The sequence below is a fragment of the Mytilus galloprovincialis genome, chromosome 12 (assembly GCF_965363235.1).
Source record: "Mytilus galloprovincialis chromosome 12, xbMytGall1.hap1.1, whole genome shotgun sequence".
Classification (NCBI taxonomy): domain Eukaryota; kingdom Metazoa; phylum Mollusca; class Bivalvia; order Mytilida; family Mytilidae; genus Mytilus; species Mytilus galloprovincialis.
In genome coordinates, this window is record NC_134849.1 from 80885222 (window position 1) to 80904163 (window position 18942).

At 30.0% G+C, this 18942-nt stretch overlaps 1 protein-coding gene across 1 annotated transcript; it reads left to right on the forward strand.

The window, feature by feature from the left end:
* The first annotated feature begins 995 nt into the window (after positions 1-995).
* Positions 996-18424, forward strand: LOC143053903 (cysteinyl leukotriene receptor 2-like). The gene is made up of 3 exons (XM_076226697.1): positions 996-1069; positions 11242-11312; positions 16008-18424. Exons 2-3 carry the CDS (start codon positions 11292-11294, stop codon positions 17154-17156), a joined length of 1170 nt encoding a protein of 389 aa, XP_076082812.1. The 5' UTR covers positions 996-1069; positions 11242-11291; the 3' UTR covers positions 17157-18424.
* Positions 18425-18942: the final 518 nt, after the last annotated feature.

Here is an 18942-nt window from a genome sequence, read left to right on the forward strand (position 1 = left end):
ATGTTTAAATTTCTACATTAAAATTTGAAACACTCAAACTAATTGAATTGTTCACAAACAAATCCTGATCAATTTCAGACTAACGCAGTTGTCAAATGACGTTCCATACATATCCATGTTTACGGAATAAAAGTGTGTGAGTCTAATGTCAAACGTCTTGTCATTGACATGGATTACCAGTTAAGTGTTGATACTCGTATTAGTGAAAAGGCAGAAATCCATCTCATCAACTTATATTTGGAAACGTTTGGGAACGTATTTGAATAAGCTAAGCGAGCTTCCTATATATCATACTTTTATTGAGACTGATTTCAAGTCTGTCCTTTGACATGGTATTTCAGAACTGAGTAAAAATCAAAAGCGTTTAAAAAATAGAAAGAAAGAGGACGTCACTAAATACTACAAGACTAAGATCAATGGAGATTTAAACTTGTAACAGAGTTTTATACCTGTCCGTTACATAATTATAAAAATAAAAAAAATCGTTTATCTATTCGTATTAATATTTATAATAGTTATCAAAGGTAACAGGATTATAATTTAGTACGCCAGACGCGCGTTTCAACTACACAAGACTCATCAGTGACGCTCATATCAAAATATATATAAAGCCAAACAAGTACAAAATTGAAGTGTGCCAAATACGGCTAAGGTAATCTATGCCTGGGCTTATAAATTATGCAGCAATCGTGCGATCAATGTTATATCATAATTTGTTCAGATTTATTTAAAAGGTAATACACATATCTTTATTGTGGTTTAACAATTATTCACAGCGACGTGCTATCGAAGTGAAATTTACATCTTTTTATTCACGTGCTAATTATAATATATCAATATTGAACTGAACTAAAATTGTATTGTTATGCATATAGTTAAACATTACAAAAAAAGAAATATAAATCAATAAGAGAATACATTCGAGAAAGTTTATCATCAAATAATAAGTGATGTAAACGTTATCTCCCTAGTATATATCGCATTATCTTGAAGGAAACAGAATTATTTGTATTCACAGAAATAGAGAATTACCAAGGCATAACCAACTTTATTGTCCTAGACATAACAGGTAAGTGTTTTATAGTAGCATTGAAAAGTTGAGCAATAAAATATAATGATGATATTTATCTATAGTGCCAAATATGTGGTGACATGTTTTACAATAGAAAGACGAAGCTCAGTTATCATATTAGAACAAAGGAACGAAAACACAATTCTAGTGAATACAAATATTGACTTCAATAACCCATGAAGTGCAATGTTGAGCTCTATCAAAGTGCTGCTAATTATAGTGCGTTTGTTATATTATACACTTTTGAATTAAAAATATTATGCAATCCAAAATTTTGTTTTTGTTTTTCTTAAAGTATTCATTTAGGAAACGATTAATTAATTGAAAAATAATATAATTGTTCTCGGATAACATTACACACTTTGTGATTTGTTTATGAACTTACATCTTGTCGTAAAATCGTGTTTCTAGGCAAAATAATCTAAGTTAGCTCCTATGTTATAAAAAAAAAGGAATAAAATAATTCAGGCATCAGTTTGATAAGATAGAATTTTATTGTTTCTTAATTCGTACGTAAATAATCAAATCTAACACTTTACGTCAAATTGATAATTGTTGAAGTAAAAAAATGACTTAAACTTAAAAAAGATAATCAAATACGTTTTCATGCCTTAAAATTCCTCAATTAAAAACAAATAACGATGTAAGGAAGGACAATCACTGAGAGAAAATCAGATCCCCTGTTTGAATTTGCCTTGGAGTTCGGTAGTTTTGCTATCTTGTCGATTCATTATTATTCGTTGGATAACTTTTATTGTAGCTTTCGTGTATACGAATATTGAAATGTTCAACGAATAACATACTTTCAATAGGCTTTGTGCACAGAAATTGACACGAAAATTGAGACCCATGAAAATAAATAAATCCACAGTACTTTGTTTCCATACAAAAATCGTTCATAATTATAATAGATAAAACCCCAATATAAGCAAAGATAAAGTAAACAAAGAATGATTGAATTGTCTGAAAGTAATGTGATTGCTCTTTATGTATTAATATAGATACAGATATTATGTATAAGAGGACGGGAAGTCCATAAATCCTGTTGCAATAAAATATAACACACTTTAAACCAATGGTTTAACTTAGCTATCAATCAACCAATGCATAAGTAAAAAAACATTGTGTTGATTAACTATTCATCTTCTCCTTTTCTTTAAACTATTTCAAAGTTAAATCATATAGGAAACGAAATTTACGAAATCAAATTGCTAGTATCACCGCATGCCGTCGATGTTTGTTTGAAGTTTTCCATGAAAATTATCGGTAGTAAGGTCTTCAACGACTAAAGTGTTGCATGATAAGGTAGGATAATTTCTCATAGGATATCAATGTTTGTGTTGTGAACACTGCATAGACATAACAAAAGCTTTATGTTTAACTAATTAAAATTATACTACTAGGTTCGATTGAGGACAAACAATAACTTATTATAGCACTTAATCTTTAGTCACTTTTCTTTCTCCAACGTTATACATTTTGTTGCTCTTTATTTCAAGATTTTATAAAAAAAACAATATCAGTTTACTGTATTAGAATTATGAATTATGAATTATCGATTCGACCAGTTTCATATTTTGGTTTCATCATGTTTGAAAAGATAAGTAAGAAAAGATAACAAAAATTCCAATGGAGAATATAAATAAATCTATTATACAAAATATATTTGATGACATAACTTTTACACGATTCGTTTGATTTAATTGTTATGAGACATTTGAGTTATCTTTGATTCTCCATACACCTTATCGTTATTTGTCCGCCATTACTGGATATCACACAGGTTCCCGTAAAATTTTGACCTCATAAAACAAAATATCTGACGCCATAATGGAAAAGTGATTGTTTAATGCGTCAAAAGTTCAAGCGGCCGGGTCAGCCGAGATTAGCGAAACGGTGTATTGTTCACATACTCCTTTTTATGACCTTTAGTAGTTTCTTACATCAAGCTAATGGATAGCTTTACGACTATTAGTGATAGTTTGCACAACTATGAAGGTGTGTTATGTAATAATGATCTTAGGTCAGCTTAAGACACAACTATGAAGGTGTGTTATGTAATAATGATCTAAGTTCAGATTAAGACACAACTATGAAGGTGTGTTATGTAATAATGATCTTAGGTCAGCTTAAGACACATCTATGAAGGTGTGTTATGTAATAATGATCTTAGGTCAGCTTAAGACACAACTATGAAGGTGTGTTATGTAATAATGATCTTAGGTCAGCTTAAGACACAACTATGAAGGTGTGTTATGTAATAATGATCTTAGGTCAGCTTAAGACACAACTATGAAGGTGTGTTATGTAATAATGATCTTAGGTCAGCTTAAGACACAACTATGAAGGTGTGTTATGTAATAATGATCTTAGGTCAGCTTAAGACACAACTATGAAGGTGTGTTATGTAATAATGATCTTAGGTCAGCTTAAGACACAACTATGAAGGTGTGTTATGTAATAATGATCTTAGGTCAGCTTAAGACACAACTATGAAGGTGTGTTATGTAATAATGATCTTAGGTCAGCTTAAGACACAACTATGAAGGTGTGTTATGTAATAATGATCTTAGATCAGCTTAAGACACAACTATGAAGGTGTGTTATGTAATAATGATCTTAGGTCAGCTTAAGACACATCTATGAAGGTGTGTTATGTAATAATGATCTTAGATCAGCTTAAGACACAACTATAAAGGTGTGTTATGTAATAATGATCTTAGATCAGCTTACGACACAACTTTGAAGGTGTGTTATGTAATAATGATCTGAGGTCAGCTTACGACACAACTATGAAGGTGTGTTATGTAATAATGATCTGAGGTCAGCTTAAGACACAACTATGAAGGTGTGTTATGTAATAATGATCTGAGGTCAGCTTAAGACACAACTATGAAGGTGTGTTATGTAATAATGATCTGAGGTCAGCTTAAGACACAACTATGAAGGTGTGTTATGTAATAATGATCTGACGTCAGCTTAAGACACAACTATGAAGGTGTGTTATGTAATAATGATCTGAGGTAAGCTTAAGACACAACTATGAAGGTGTGTTATGTAATAATGATCTTAGGTCAGCTTAAGACACAACTATGAAGGTGTGTTATGTAATAATGATCTTAGGTCAGCTTAAGACACAACTATGAAGGTGTGTTATGTAATAATGATCTGAGGTCAGCTTAAGACACAACTATGAAGGTGTGTTATGTAATAATGATCTGAGGTCAGCTTAAGACACAACTATGAAGGTGTGTTATGTAATAATGATCTGAGGTCAGCTTAAGACACAACTATGAAGGTGTGTTATGTAATAATGATCTTAGGTCAGCTTAAGACACAACTATGAAGGTGTGTTATGTAATAATGATCTTAGGTCAGCTTAAGACACAACTATGAAGGTGTGTTATGTAATAATGATCTTAGATCAGCTTACGACACAACTATGAAGGTGTGTTATGCAATAATGATCTTAGGTCAGCTTACGACACAACTATGAAGGTGTGTTATGTAATAATGATCTTAGGTCAGCTTAAGACACAACTATGAAGGTGTGTTATGTAATAATGATCTTAGGTCAGCTTACGACACAACTATGAAGGTGTGTTATGTAATAATGATCTTAGGTCAGCTTACGACACATCTATGAAGGTGTGTTATGTAATAATGATCTTAGGTCAGCTTACGACACAACTATGAAGGTGTGTTATGTAATAATGATCTTAGGTCAGCTTACGACACAACTATGAAGGTGTGTTATGTAATAATGATCTTAGGTCAGCTTACGACACAACTATGAAGGTGTGTTATGTAATAATGATCTTAGGTCAGCTTACGACACAACTATGAAGGTGTGTTATGTAATAATGATCTTAGGTCAGCTTAAGACACAACTATGAAGGTGTGTTATGTAATAATGATCTTAGGTCAGCTTACGACACAACTATGAAGGTGTGTTATGTAATAATGATCTTAGGTCAGCTTAAGACACAACTATGAAGGTGTGTTATGTAATTATGATCTTAGGTCAGCTTAAGACACAACTATGAAGGTGTGTTATGTAATAATGATCTTAGGTCAGCTTAAGACACAACTATGAAGGTGTGTTATGTAATAATGATCTTAGGTCAGCTTAAGACATTCAACTTTTCATAAAACATATTAGTTATCTTATGCAGTAGGAAGTTGTCACGAAACAAATTAATTTTCATTTATTTATAAAGTCACGCTATGGCGTTATGTGATAGCTACATGGGATACCAATAACATAAATTCTACAGTCTGATTGCAGACATAAATGTACAGATGTCAGCTAAGTTGTCGACAATGTTGTAATTATGACCTTATATTTCCTTCACAGCAGAAAGAATTAAGCATTATTCCATAAGGGTTATCATACTCATAGATACAAGTTTATTATATTTTGGTTGGTTTCTACACCTTTTGTTATTATGTCAATCTGGATGAATGTTGTATGAATAAAAGTATACAGCTCTCAAATAAGTTTGCAGGTTGTCTAAGAATTGAGAAGATATTTAAACAATTAAAATATTCTCGTCCATGTTAAATGCTTATCATTTCTATTTCTGTTAGATACAGCACGCACTAAATTTATAAAGAGCAATTACAAGTTCTTGCACGATATCGCTGTTTGATGATTGATAGTTCGAATCGGTAATAATTTAATATAAAGCATCTTTTTCTTATGTATCGTTGAAAAAAAGAAACGTTGGTTGTATTTCCCTCTGACAGAGGTTAACTGAGGTGAATTTCACTATTCTTTTTAGTACAATAAGAAGATGTGTAATAATTGGCAATTAGACAATTTTCACCTGTGAACAAATGACGCTGAAGTTATCATAAACAACTATCCGTTATAGTACCGGCTTACACAACGACAAATCATACTGCGTAGCAAAATGTAAAGGTCTCTAAATGTAAACGTGTTGAAAAGTGTTTAATAAAACAATGCCTAAATCTTAACAAAACGTTTTTTCAAACAAGCAGATAGTCTTTTATTATACTGAAACATTACTTTAAAGCCAAATTACTAATTAACAATATATATAAAAATCATCAATAATAAGATAACATTTTCAAAAACTTCAGAAAAGCACACAATGATTGCGGCGGTATGGGAATGTGTCATGTTGATTCCCGTTCTACTATTTAATTATTGAATCTTTAGACGTCTGCTATCACATGTTTCAACCAATAAATAGAATGTCTATTGTCATAAACATTCATAATTTCAAAAAAACAATTAGTAGATTTAGTTAATAAAAGTCTTTATATTTGAATAAAATAACATTCATTTTTAGTTGAACATGGTTTTAACTTTTTTAAGCTATAATGAATAACTTTTCCACTTCAAATGTCCTGTAGCAAACCAGGAACATGACAGTTATTATCTGATGGTTCGTTTCTGTGTGTGTTACATTGTCGTTAGTTTGTTTTTACTTTAGCGCTTCTGTTGTTTTGTTCTTTTCTTCTTATAGTTGATGTGTTTGCTTCGGTTTTAGTTTGTTACCTAGATTTGTTTTCTCTCAATCGATTTATGACTTTCGAAAAGCGATATACTACTGTTGCCTGTATTTACAAGAATTTCTCTGTGATTCATGTTGAATAACTCTCATTAATTTTCCAAACATTTTATCATTATGGTGAGATTAAATAATTCGATTTTCATTTATAGTCTTTTTCAAAAAAGTTCAGAATGTATTATGTAGGTTACAATCATAATTTTCCACTAAAGTAATTGGCATACGTTTGACGTTTTTTAGAAGGTTTGTGTTTGTGTTAGGGGGTGTTACACATAATTCATGATTTTTTGAAGCCTCTTCCTTCTAAATGGTCAACTTCTATTACAACATATAGTCTTCATCAAATGGTGGTTGACCCTACTAGAGTTACTTCTACTAGTGTCACTGTAATTGATCATATTTACAGTACAAATCTTACAAGTCTTATCAATATAAAAGAACCATTATACGACCCAGGTGATCATTATCCTGTTAGCGGTACTGTAAACAAATTTGCAAAGCTTATTAAAGACAAATCAGATTCACATTTTGAGATCAAATACAGAAACTTTAAAACATTTAATGATGAAATGTTTTTAAAAGATTTGTCAAATCAACCATTCGATATAATACAGGAAATCAATGATCCAAACGAAGCAATGGACATGTGGTATTACTTACTTGTCAATGTATTAGATAAACATGCACCTGTTGTTACTAGACGTGTAAAAAATAAATATCAACCTGAATGGTATACTTATGAAATTGGTAAATCAAAATTCCCAAAAAGATAATTTTCACAAAAAGAAAGACACTGAAAATTATAAAAAATATAGGAACAAAACTAGTGAATTAATCCATTCTGCAAAAGCAAAATATTTTATGGATGCAATAGATAACGATAAAAACTGTAAAATTCTTTGGAGGCATTTAAAGGATATGAATTCAACAACAAAACAGGAAATTGACATTTTAACACACGAAGGAAAAGTACTTATAAACAAAAATGATATTGCTAACTGCTTAAATGATCATTTTAGCACAGTTGGTGAGAAGCTTATATCAAATCCTCAGAAAAGTTTTAAATCTGAGAAAATTTATAACTATGTCAATTCAAGAATAATTGATGATTCTAAATTCTCATTATATACTGTCACAAATGACGAGGTTTTACAAGGTCTAAAAAATCTAGACATAACTAAATCAACTGGAACTGATGGAGTTGGACCAAGAATTTTAAAACTATCAAGGTCGATTGTAGCACGCCCCCTTGCTCACATAATAAACCTTAGTTTAGGTAGAGGAATATTTCCTAATATATTAAATCTGCTAAAGTTGCTCCCATATTTAAGGAGGGGATAAAACAGACCAAAACAATTATAGACCCATTTCAATTTTACCAACTGTGTCCCAGTTATTTGAAAAAAAACTGTCTTTAAACAGCTAAATTTATTGTTAACCACACACAAATTATTAATACAACAGCAGTCTGGATTTCGAGAAAAACATTCTTGTCATACAGCACTCATTAAAATAATTGATAAATGGTTAGAATAATTGGACAATGGAAATTTTACTGCTATTCTCTTTTTAGATTTTAAGAAGGCTTTTGATACGGTAAATCACAATATACTTTTATCAAAACTCAAATTATACAAATGGGATGACCACTCTGTAAAATGGTTTTCATCGTACCTCTCTCAGAGAATGCAAAAAGTTAAGTTAGGAACCACTGAATCAGAATATACAACTGGAACTTTTGGAGTTCCTCAAGGTTCTATACTTGGACCTTTATTGTTCGTAATTTGTATAAATGACTTACCATTAACCTTAGAATATACAGACTCTGATCTATATGCTGATGATACAACTTTACATTTATCATCTAAATCTATTGTAAATTTAAATATATGTTTGAATAAAGACTTAGACAATGTTATTAAATGGTGTAAAGAAAATGATATGACGATAAATAGCAAGAAATCAAAATGTATGCTTGTTGGATCAGACAGAAAACTGGTAAACTGTAATGAATGTTCATGTGTTTTATCACAAGATAATATCGCTTTAGATAATGTTGAAGTTGAAAAACCTATTATGGTCAATTCAAATTGATAAAATATGCGAAACTATTTCAACCAGAATATATTTGTTAAAAAGGTTGAAACGTTATTTACCATTAAAGGGTCTTATTCTTTTTTTTGCAATAGCTATATACTATCCATTATTGACTACTGTTGTAACACATTAATCTGGAGAGGATACATAAGCTCCAAAAAAACGTGCTGCAAGATTAGTTGTATCTGTTTCTTTTGATTTTCCATCAACAGTAATGTTTAAAAAACTTACAAGGATGACTATATTTACGAGGATACACTATTTTCAAGCTGTGTTAACGTTTAAAAGAGGGACGAAAGTTACCAAATGGACAGTCAAACTCATAAATCTAAAACAAACTGACAACGCCATGGCTAAAAATGAAAAAGACAAACAGAAAAACAATAGTACACATGACACAACATAGAAAACTAAAGAATAAACAACACGAACCCCATGTATAAATGTATGAATCGTCTAGCACCTGATTATCTATCTATTAAATTTACTGCTTGTGCTGATCTTTATAATTATTGTCTGAGGTCGACAACATCAGGACTTTTTCATGTACCAAGACCTAATTCTGATTTTTTAAAAAGAACATTTAAATATTCTGGTCTTATTACCTGGAATAATTTACCAAATAATAATAAAGAAATAGATCATTTAGATACATTTAAGGAGGTTCGCGGGTATAAGATTTTTTGAAAAAAATTAAACATTAATTTTTCATTACAGATTTTATTTATTACCTTAAATAGTTGTTACTTTATCATGTGGTACAAAAATCAGTCCAAAAAATCAATTCGTGTTGGCCCCAGCGGACTTTTAAAATGTAGATATCACTTAAAAAGCTCCAAATTATCTCCCTTTGGTGCAAAAATGCCATTATTTGGCAATAAAATTAAAATATCTTTTTTAACTCATCGGTGACCTATATTTTTTATTGTTGTTTTCGAATAAGCTGTACATAAACTAAATAATTGTAAAATTTTAGCGATTTCTGTAATTTAGTTCTTTTTTTATTTCGATATTACCGCTATTTCTCCTATCAGTTCAACAGAACAAAAGAACATTAACAAAAATGTATGCTTCTTTCGAAAGCAGATTGTGAGCGTAAATGATCGGTGACCCCATTTTTTTATTTCATTTTTCTATTAAGTATAAGATAAAGTTCATTTATAGAAAAATATAGAGAAATCCTATATTAAATAAAAAAAATCATTTAGACCCGCGAGCCCCCTTAAGACCAACTGTTTAAACTATTTGCTAACTGAACAGAATAAAGATGCACGAAACTAATGTATTTTTTCTTCTTCTACTGAATGCATATGTACTTATTGAATGCCTCATGGAAGATTAACATGTAATTGTTAAATGTGTTACCTTCGTTTAATAAATAATGTTATCATTATTATTATTATTATTATTATTATTATTATTATTATTATTATTATTATTATTATTATTATTTATTATTATTATTATTATTATTATTATTATTATTATTATTATTATTATTATTATTATTATTATTATTATTATTATTATTATATTATTATTATTATTATTATTAATATTATTATTATTATTATTATTATTATTATTATTATTATTATTATTATTATTATTATTATTATTATTATTATTATTATTATTATTATTATTATTATTATTATTATTATTATTATTATTATTATTATTTATTAGTATTATTATTATTATTATTATTATAACAAGAAAGTTTTATCAAATTTTGTAGCTTTTTGTGTAAAATTAACGATGCAGTTAATCTTATCATTTTCTTCATTTGTTTTACAATATTAAGCATATAAATTCTTTTTCTTTGCAATACATGATTTAAAACAAACATATCAAGGAAATATTAAGAAAAAAATTATCTTTGATGCACATAATCCTTGTAAAATCAAGTTTTGAACCCCTCACTCATTTTCTTAACATTTTGTACTTCAGAGAACGACTCGATTGGTGATAAAACTTGAAAATTGTATTACGCAAAAACAACTTATTGTAAATCCTTAAAATGTTTAACACTAGTCATTTTGGGCCGTTTAGAACTCCGTGCTTAATGCTGTACTTTGACCTATAAAGATTTACTTTTTACACATTGTGACTTAAATGGAGAGTTGTCTCTCAGGCACTCATACCACATCGTCTTATTTCCATCAAAATTAAACATGTTTCAAGCATTATGATATTGCATTATACGGTTTGTAGATTTATACGGAACTATGTTTCTCTTGTTTATCAAACCTTTAGGAGCAGTTTTAGTCAATTACGTTTTTGTTTGAATTTCAAGACTTTGTTGAATCTTTATTGTATTTCCCTGATGTATGCAAACCTAATGTGACTTCATGATGTCAATTATTGTCCAATAAACCAGTTATTCTTTTCTGAATATACTTATATCAATATAACAGAACTCTATACAAATGACATACAAAGATGTGTTTATGTTTTAAACCTTGTTATTTCATTCGAAAATTCCCTGTAGCAAGTTGTTATTTTTTATGTTAAAAGTTTACATTTCAGAAAGAAGAATGTTATTTTGGAAATGAGGCTCAATCAAAATACCTTATAAGATGGATTCCTTTACACAAGGTGTAAGTAAATAGTTAACATATCGTATAGTGGGTTATTTTCGCAGGATATGATTTTTTTGTCATTTTAGCAGATAGAACAAAATCGTCAAAATAAATTCCGCCAATTTAAAAGTGTACACGCAAAGGTAATGATAAAAATTTTGAATCCACCAACAAAATAACTGCAAAATATTTTGTATTTCTTATTCAATGAAAATCACAAAATTTTACACTCGCGAAAATAACCCACTATACGGTATGACGGACAGAAATCAATCCCTGACAAATAATATAATTTGAAAAAAAGTTTGGTTAAAATTCCCGTTATAGTGCAGAGTCTCACTCAGTATCGCGTGAATATATTCTTGGGACGGCACCGTTATTTTCTGATGAATTTTGTCACAGTTTGTTTTCCTATGTACTGACTTTAGCATTGATTACCGCCCGTTTGTAAACAGTGCAGTGATTTGTAATTGTTGAATCTGAGTTCATTGATTTTAAATTATCGTTGTTGTTAGAATTAAGATAAAGATAAAGTTTAAGGAAAAGCATAAATTCAACATGAACCGTGATGGTGCGACGTGCTAAGCCTTTGGTGATGTTGATGCATGACTAATTAGAACATTCCTCATTAAGTCGAAATGTCAGAATCTAGAAAAAAAAAACCCAATAAGTAAACTACAAATAAGAGAACTTTTCTGTTAACTAAAGACCTACGACTGTTTAAACCTGTACAGAGTCGTATTGGTCAACTACTTCATCTTGTTGACTAAGAAATTATGAAGTGTCGGCTAAAAAATGGAAAACAACACGTTTAATAATTTATTGCGTCCGAAGCGCAATACAGTTCAAAATGTTTATCATATTAAATCTTCATTGTCCGAGTATGTAGTCATACGTGTTTCTCGTTTCTCGTTTTTTATGTAGATAAGACCGTTGGTTTCCCGTTTGAATGGTTTTACACTAGTCATTATTGGGCCCTTTATAGCTTGCTGTTCGGTGTGTGCCTAGGCTCCGTGTTGCAGACCGTACTTTCAGCTAAAATTGTTTACTTTTATAAATTGTGACTTAGATGGAGAGTTGTCTCATTGGCACTCACACCACATCTTCCTATATTTAATTAGTAAACTTATGTTACCTGATTTTTCAATATATTCTTGTCGTTTTATTTATTAATGATCAAGCTAAATGTAGCGTACATTGTTTGTTAACAGTTTGATATACAAATGTCTCTAAGTAATCACAAAATGAAATACTCGTTTGCTTATTTAATCACATCTTTGACTGACCAATTAAATAATAAAAAAAGAATGGAGAAAAGTGTTGAACAACAATGCAACAGAAATATAAGTATTAACATGATTAACTCACAATGTCAACAAAAGTGTGGAGAAAATTAAGTACATTTCATGAAATCGCTCTGAAAAAATAAACCAGATTTACCTTACGAGGAAACATAAAAGATTATCAAAATTCCATATTATTGTGTTTGAATTGTGAAAACAAACTATTATTGTCAAATTGTAAGATATAGCATGATTGTACCTGAAACAATTACCAAGAACGACCAAATGACATTAACCAGTGCTGTTAGTACTAAAAGGGTGTCTTATTATTGATACTTAACCCCTAACGGGAGGGATTGTGCCTGATATTCATATGATGAAGACATAATCTTTCAATCAGTTTAATTGAGGTCTGGAGCTGGCATGTCAGTTAGTAGTCTGTTGTTATTTATGTATTATTGTCATTTTATTTATTTTCTTTTGTTACATTTTCTGGCATCGGACTTGGACTTCTCTTGAACTGAATTTTAATGTGCGTATTGTTATTCGTTTACTTTTCTACATTGGCTAGAGGTATAGGGGGAAGGTTGATATCTCATAAACATGTTAAACCGCGCCGCAATTTTGTGAGGAGCCTCTGGCCTTTCTTAGTCTTGTTTGATTTTTAATTTTAGTTTCTTGTGTATAATTCGGAGTTTAAAATGACGTCCATTATCACTGTACTAGTATACATATTTTTAAGGGACATGCTGAAGGACGCCTACGGGTGCGGAAGTTTCTCGCTACATTGAAGACCCATTGGTAGACTTCGGCTGTTGTCTGCTCTATGATCGGGTTGTAGTCGCTTTCACACATTCCCCATTTCCTTTCTCAATTTTATTTTTTTCAAATAATTAGCAAAATTCATCTTTTAAGAGGACACAACGGATTGTTAATACAAACTATTATTGTCAAAGTGTAAGACATAGCATGATTATAACTGAAACAATTATCAACAACGGCCAAAGGACATTAAACATTACAGATAGTACTAAAAGGGTGTCTTATAATTGGTAATTTCAAGTACAATAATGTTAAATAATAAGCAAAATTCATATTTGACAAAGAAAATTCAAAACCCTGCAAGGTACAGACTTTTTAATATTTTCCTTTTTACACAGTAATAAACAATATGTATATAGTAAAATGTAGCATTGCCAATTTTATATACTATTTGTATGCCTTCTTTGAATAACAAATTAACTGAAGTTAAATAAAACTAAGATATAGCAAGCCAGAGGACAGTATATAAGACGTGAATAAACAAAAGCACAAATTTTACAATTAAAAACTGAAAAAAGCTACAAATAACACAATATCAAAGTATCATGAAGAATAAACAGGTGGAATGTTGACATCAGTTGATTGATAACGGCACTTAGAAATGAATCAGTCTTCACACTTAAAAAAAGTCATACATATAGTACATTCAATTTAAATTCTAGAAAATGAAGTAAAGAAATGTTTACATTTTCTAATCAGAAAGTTGTTTTCCATTTGATTTATAAGATTGATGTTTTCATCTTACTACTTGGTAGAGACTTACGGTTTTTTAATTTTCTATGGTAATTGGTATTTTTTTTCTATGATGATTGGTATTTTGTAATTTTTCACTTTCTACGATGATTTGTATTCTTTTATTTTTCATTTCCTATGGTGATTGGTATTTTGTTATTTTTCAATTTCTATAGTGATTGGTATTTTGTAATTTTTCATTTTCTACGGTGATTTGTATTCTTTTATTTTTCATTTTGTATAGTGATTGGTATTCTTAATTTTTCATTTTGTATGGTGATTGGTATTTTGGTATTTTTAATTTTCTATGATGATTGGTATTTTGTTATTTTTCATTTTCTATGGTAATTGCTATTTTGTTATTTTTCATTTCCTATCGTGATTGGTATTTTGTTATTTTTCAATTTCTATAGTGATTGGTATTTTGTAATTTTTCATTTTCTATGGTGATTTGTATTCTTTTATTTTTCAATTTCTATAGTGATTGGTATTTTGTTATTTTTCAATTTCTATAGTGATTGGTATTTTGTGATTTTTCATTTTATATGGTAATTGGTATTTTGTAATTTTTCATTTTCTACGGTGATTTGTATTTTGGTATTTTTCATTTTCTATGATGATTGGTATTTTGTTATTTTTTATTTTCTATGGTTATTGGTATTCTTTTATTTTTCATTTTCTATGATGATTGGTATTTTGTTATTTTTTTATTTTCTATGGTTATTGGTATTTTGTTATTTTTCATTTTCTATCGTGATTGGTATTTTGTTATTTTTCAATTTCTATAGTGATTGGTATTTTGTAATTTTTCATTTTCTACGGTGATTTGTATTCTTTTATTTTTCAATTTCTATAGTGATTGGTATTTTGTTATTTTTCAATTTCTATAGTGATTGGTATTTTGTGATTTTTCATTTTATATGGTAAATGGTATTTTGTTATTTTTCATTTTCTATGGTTATTGGTATTTTGTTATTTTTCATTTTCTATGATGATTGGTATTTTGTTATTTTTAATTTTCTATGATGATTGGTATTTTGTTTTTTTTCAATTTCTATTGTAATTTGTATTTTGTTATTTTTCATTTTCTATGGTAATTGGTATTTTGTTATTTTTCATTTTCTATGGTAATTGGTATTTTGTTATTTTTCATTTTACTGATTTTCATTTGTCGTTAACCGATGTTGAAAATCCAAATCAAGTTTACACACAGAAACTAAAGCATCGTAGAATTTCAAAAAATGGTGTAAACAGATTTAGTCACAAGTTAAACGTCTTCTGCTATGCCTTGATCTTTCAACATACGAATCCGTCTATGCCTTGATCTTCCAACATACGAATCCACACCCAGTACAATTATCACACTCAAGAATAGATCGACTATACTAGATATTAGTGTTCAAAAAGGTTGGAAGTTAATTGAGACACCGCCACCGTGTATCGATGAGACCAATGCAAAAAGGGGATTTAAAAATGGTATCAAATGTCGATTTATGCCCTTCTTCCTAACACACATTATGTTTATTAATGAAAAAGTTAGAAAATAGCGAAGGGGCACTCAGAGCTCATATTAAATAATATTTGTACACATAACATTAACTGCGTCGGTTCTTATACATCCGTAGTATTTAAATATTCAGACATAATGCAATCTATAAAGTGTTGTTATTATCTTTTATATGCCGCTATCTAGTCTATTCACGTATGTGAATATCACCTTGTGTAAAAATATTTGCAGTTTTAAGCTTTGAATTTTGTTCATGATATTTCACTAAACACGTACATTTGACAACTTTAAAGACAAAAACATAATATTGGCGATTCCTAATAAACAAATAGTAATATAATCATTTACAATATTTCATGTTAATTTCAGTTAAATGAATCAACAGCGATATGTGGTGGAATAAGTGTCTATGACAAACTGTTCAATTTTATAAACAATGATTTAAATCAAACAAAATGTGCCTCGATAGACGACAATGCCATATTTGAAGTATACAACACTGGACGCAATTTTTTTGCTTATTTTACTCCAGTTATACTGTTGGTAGGAATTATAGGAAATTCATTATCTCTTAACGTTTTCATTTCCCGGAATATGCGTTGCTTGTCAGCTAGTACATATCTAGCTACATTATCAACATCAGACCTGTTAGTCCTCATATTCTATGTTGCAGTTGAATGGCTCAGAAGAGGACTTGCGTATTTAGTACCAGACGCAAAGCTATATTTTTTAGATATTAATGGCGTTTGTCAAATACAACTTTATCTGTCATATGTTTCACGGTTTTTATCAGCTTGGATAATTGTAGCTTTTACAGTGGAGCGTTACATCGGTGTGTGTCATCCGTTACACAGAAGATATATCTGCAGCTCTAAAAGCACAAAGCAAATTGTCTCCAGCATATTAATTGTTGCAATAGTAATTGTTATATATAAACCTATTCTAAGTGGAGTTTATAAAAGCAGTGTGGGAACACCATACTGCACTGGAAGCAAGGAGCATGATTTTGCAGCTTTTGTTCTTGATAGTATTTTTGCAATTCTTATAACATTAGTGCCATTTATTGTAATAACAGTGTTGAACATTTTAATAATGAGGAAGCTGTTTACGAGAAACAAACGTCAAAAAGCTTGTAGAGTGATTACTGAAGAGAGTGTAATACGTCTAGAGTTTACAATTATACTTTTAGCGATATCCATTTGCTTCATTGCCTTTAATACACCCTACTTTGTGTTTTGGTGCAGAAATTTTCTGACGTCTAAATACGTATCTAGATATGTTGACAATGCATCTGATGCTAATCTACAGTACTGGAGAGGTTTACTTTACATCGCTCGTACCATATTTTACATGAACTACTGTGTTAATTTCTTCTTATATAGTATAACTGGCGCGTACTTCCGGCGAGAAGTACGTATGCTATTCACATACTCAAACACTACCGAAACGCGACAACAACCAATATTGGGAAGATATAGCCGCAATTCTCATTCCAATACTCCACTAACGTTGTTGTGATTAACAGATGTATGGTTTTTCGAGACATCTGTAATTACGGAGTTTTCTCCTTCTGATTGCTAATTTCTAGTTGTGTTTTAACAAAATTATATCTTGCAATACTTGAATAGGCAAAGGAAACAGGTGTTTTATTCTTGCACCAATATAAATTTTGTACTTTTATTAATATCAACTTTCATGTTTTCACCACTGTATATTGCATCTATACAATGATACAATCTGCTGAAAAAATATATATTCAAATAAGAAAAGGTGGTATGACTGCCAATAAGACAACTCTCCACAAGTAACAAAATGACACAGAAACTCACAGCTATATGTCATTGTTTGACGAGATTACAGCAAAACATTAAACAAAATAACAAAAAAGACAAACAGCGACAACAACTGAACTAAATGTTCCTGACTTGGGACAGGCGTATGAATTAGTTTACTGCTTTGTACCATACAGCCACAGAGAGGCGGATATGTAAATACTATTTCCCGAAGAAACAGTCTCAAAAGGGGGACATGTATATTGTTGTTAGATACGTTGATTTGTATATTCTTAATTGATTTATGAGATTAGCAATACATTTTCTACAAAAAGATTGAGCTAGCTATACAATACGTTTCATTTTCAACTTTCTATATAAGATAATGCCTGTTTCAAGTCAAGAGTGTGACATTTGTTTTCCATTCGTTTGATGTGTTTGAGCTTTTGATATTGTAATTTGTTGAACTAGAAATTAAAGAGACAACAGACATGGCTTCCTCCGCCTCATTTTTAGACTTATACCTCGAATTTGACATACACAGTCATCTTAGTACCAGAATCTATGACAAACGAGACGATTTTGATTTTGAAATTATCAATTTCCCCCACCTTAGTAGCAATATACCAACTTCACCTGCATATGGAATACACTTTTCCCAACTTATTCGGTATTCAAGAGCTTGCAGCTCCTACTCAGACTTTGTAAAACGTCACCAATGTCTGAGCAGAAAGTTGATGAACCAGGGGTATGTCAAAGAACGTCTCGTCCTTTTCTAAAAAAGTTCATCGGAAGGTACCCAGAACTTGTTGATACATATTCCATATCAACTTCACAAATAATACACGATGGTCTTGAAGTATAGATTTTGCGTACTGACGTTGTTTATCATCTTAATAACGTGTTATATTATTCTTTTATTTGTCTTTATTAATATTACTTTTACTGTTAAGTCTGTTTTTTGAGATATCCTTTTTGACGTAACTCTGTGCTTATGTATCCCATCATACTTTGAACGACAAAATTATTTTATGATATGACTCTGTACCTATGTATCTTGTCATACTTTGAATGATAAAATTATTTTATTTATTAATAGTACTTTTACTGTTAACCCACTTTTTTGTGATATACATTTGACGTGACTCTGTACTTATGTATCCCGTCATACTATGAACCACACTACTATTTTATTTATTATTTCTTTATACTGTTTAGTCAGTTTTTGTTATATCTATTTTGCGTGACTGTATTTATGCATCCCGTCATACTTTGAACGACAAAATTATTTCATGTCTACCTGTGCGAATTTCAAACGCGCAATTTTACACCAGTACTCAAAACACTCCTTCCTTGATGAGTGCATTTTACATAGACAAATGAAATCGTATAATATAATCAAAATGAGGATGCTAATTTGATGTATGCCTTTTTGTGCTTCTTCGTTACATTTGTTGTTTTTATAGTGATTAAGATGATAACACAATGTTGACTGCTGTACCCCTATTTTTTATATTTTTAACTATTGTGTC

Bases quoted from the DNA above. Each gene is read 5' to 3' on its own strand.
- LOC143053903 (XM_076226697.1), top strand. From the start codon at position 11,292: ATGGATTCCTTTACACAAGGT. The intron at 11,313-16,007 runs GTAAGTAAATAG...TGTTAATTTCAG, and splicing joins TGGATTCCTTTACACAAGGT to TTAAATGAATCAACAGCGAT.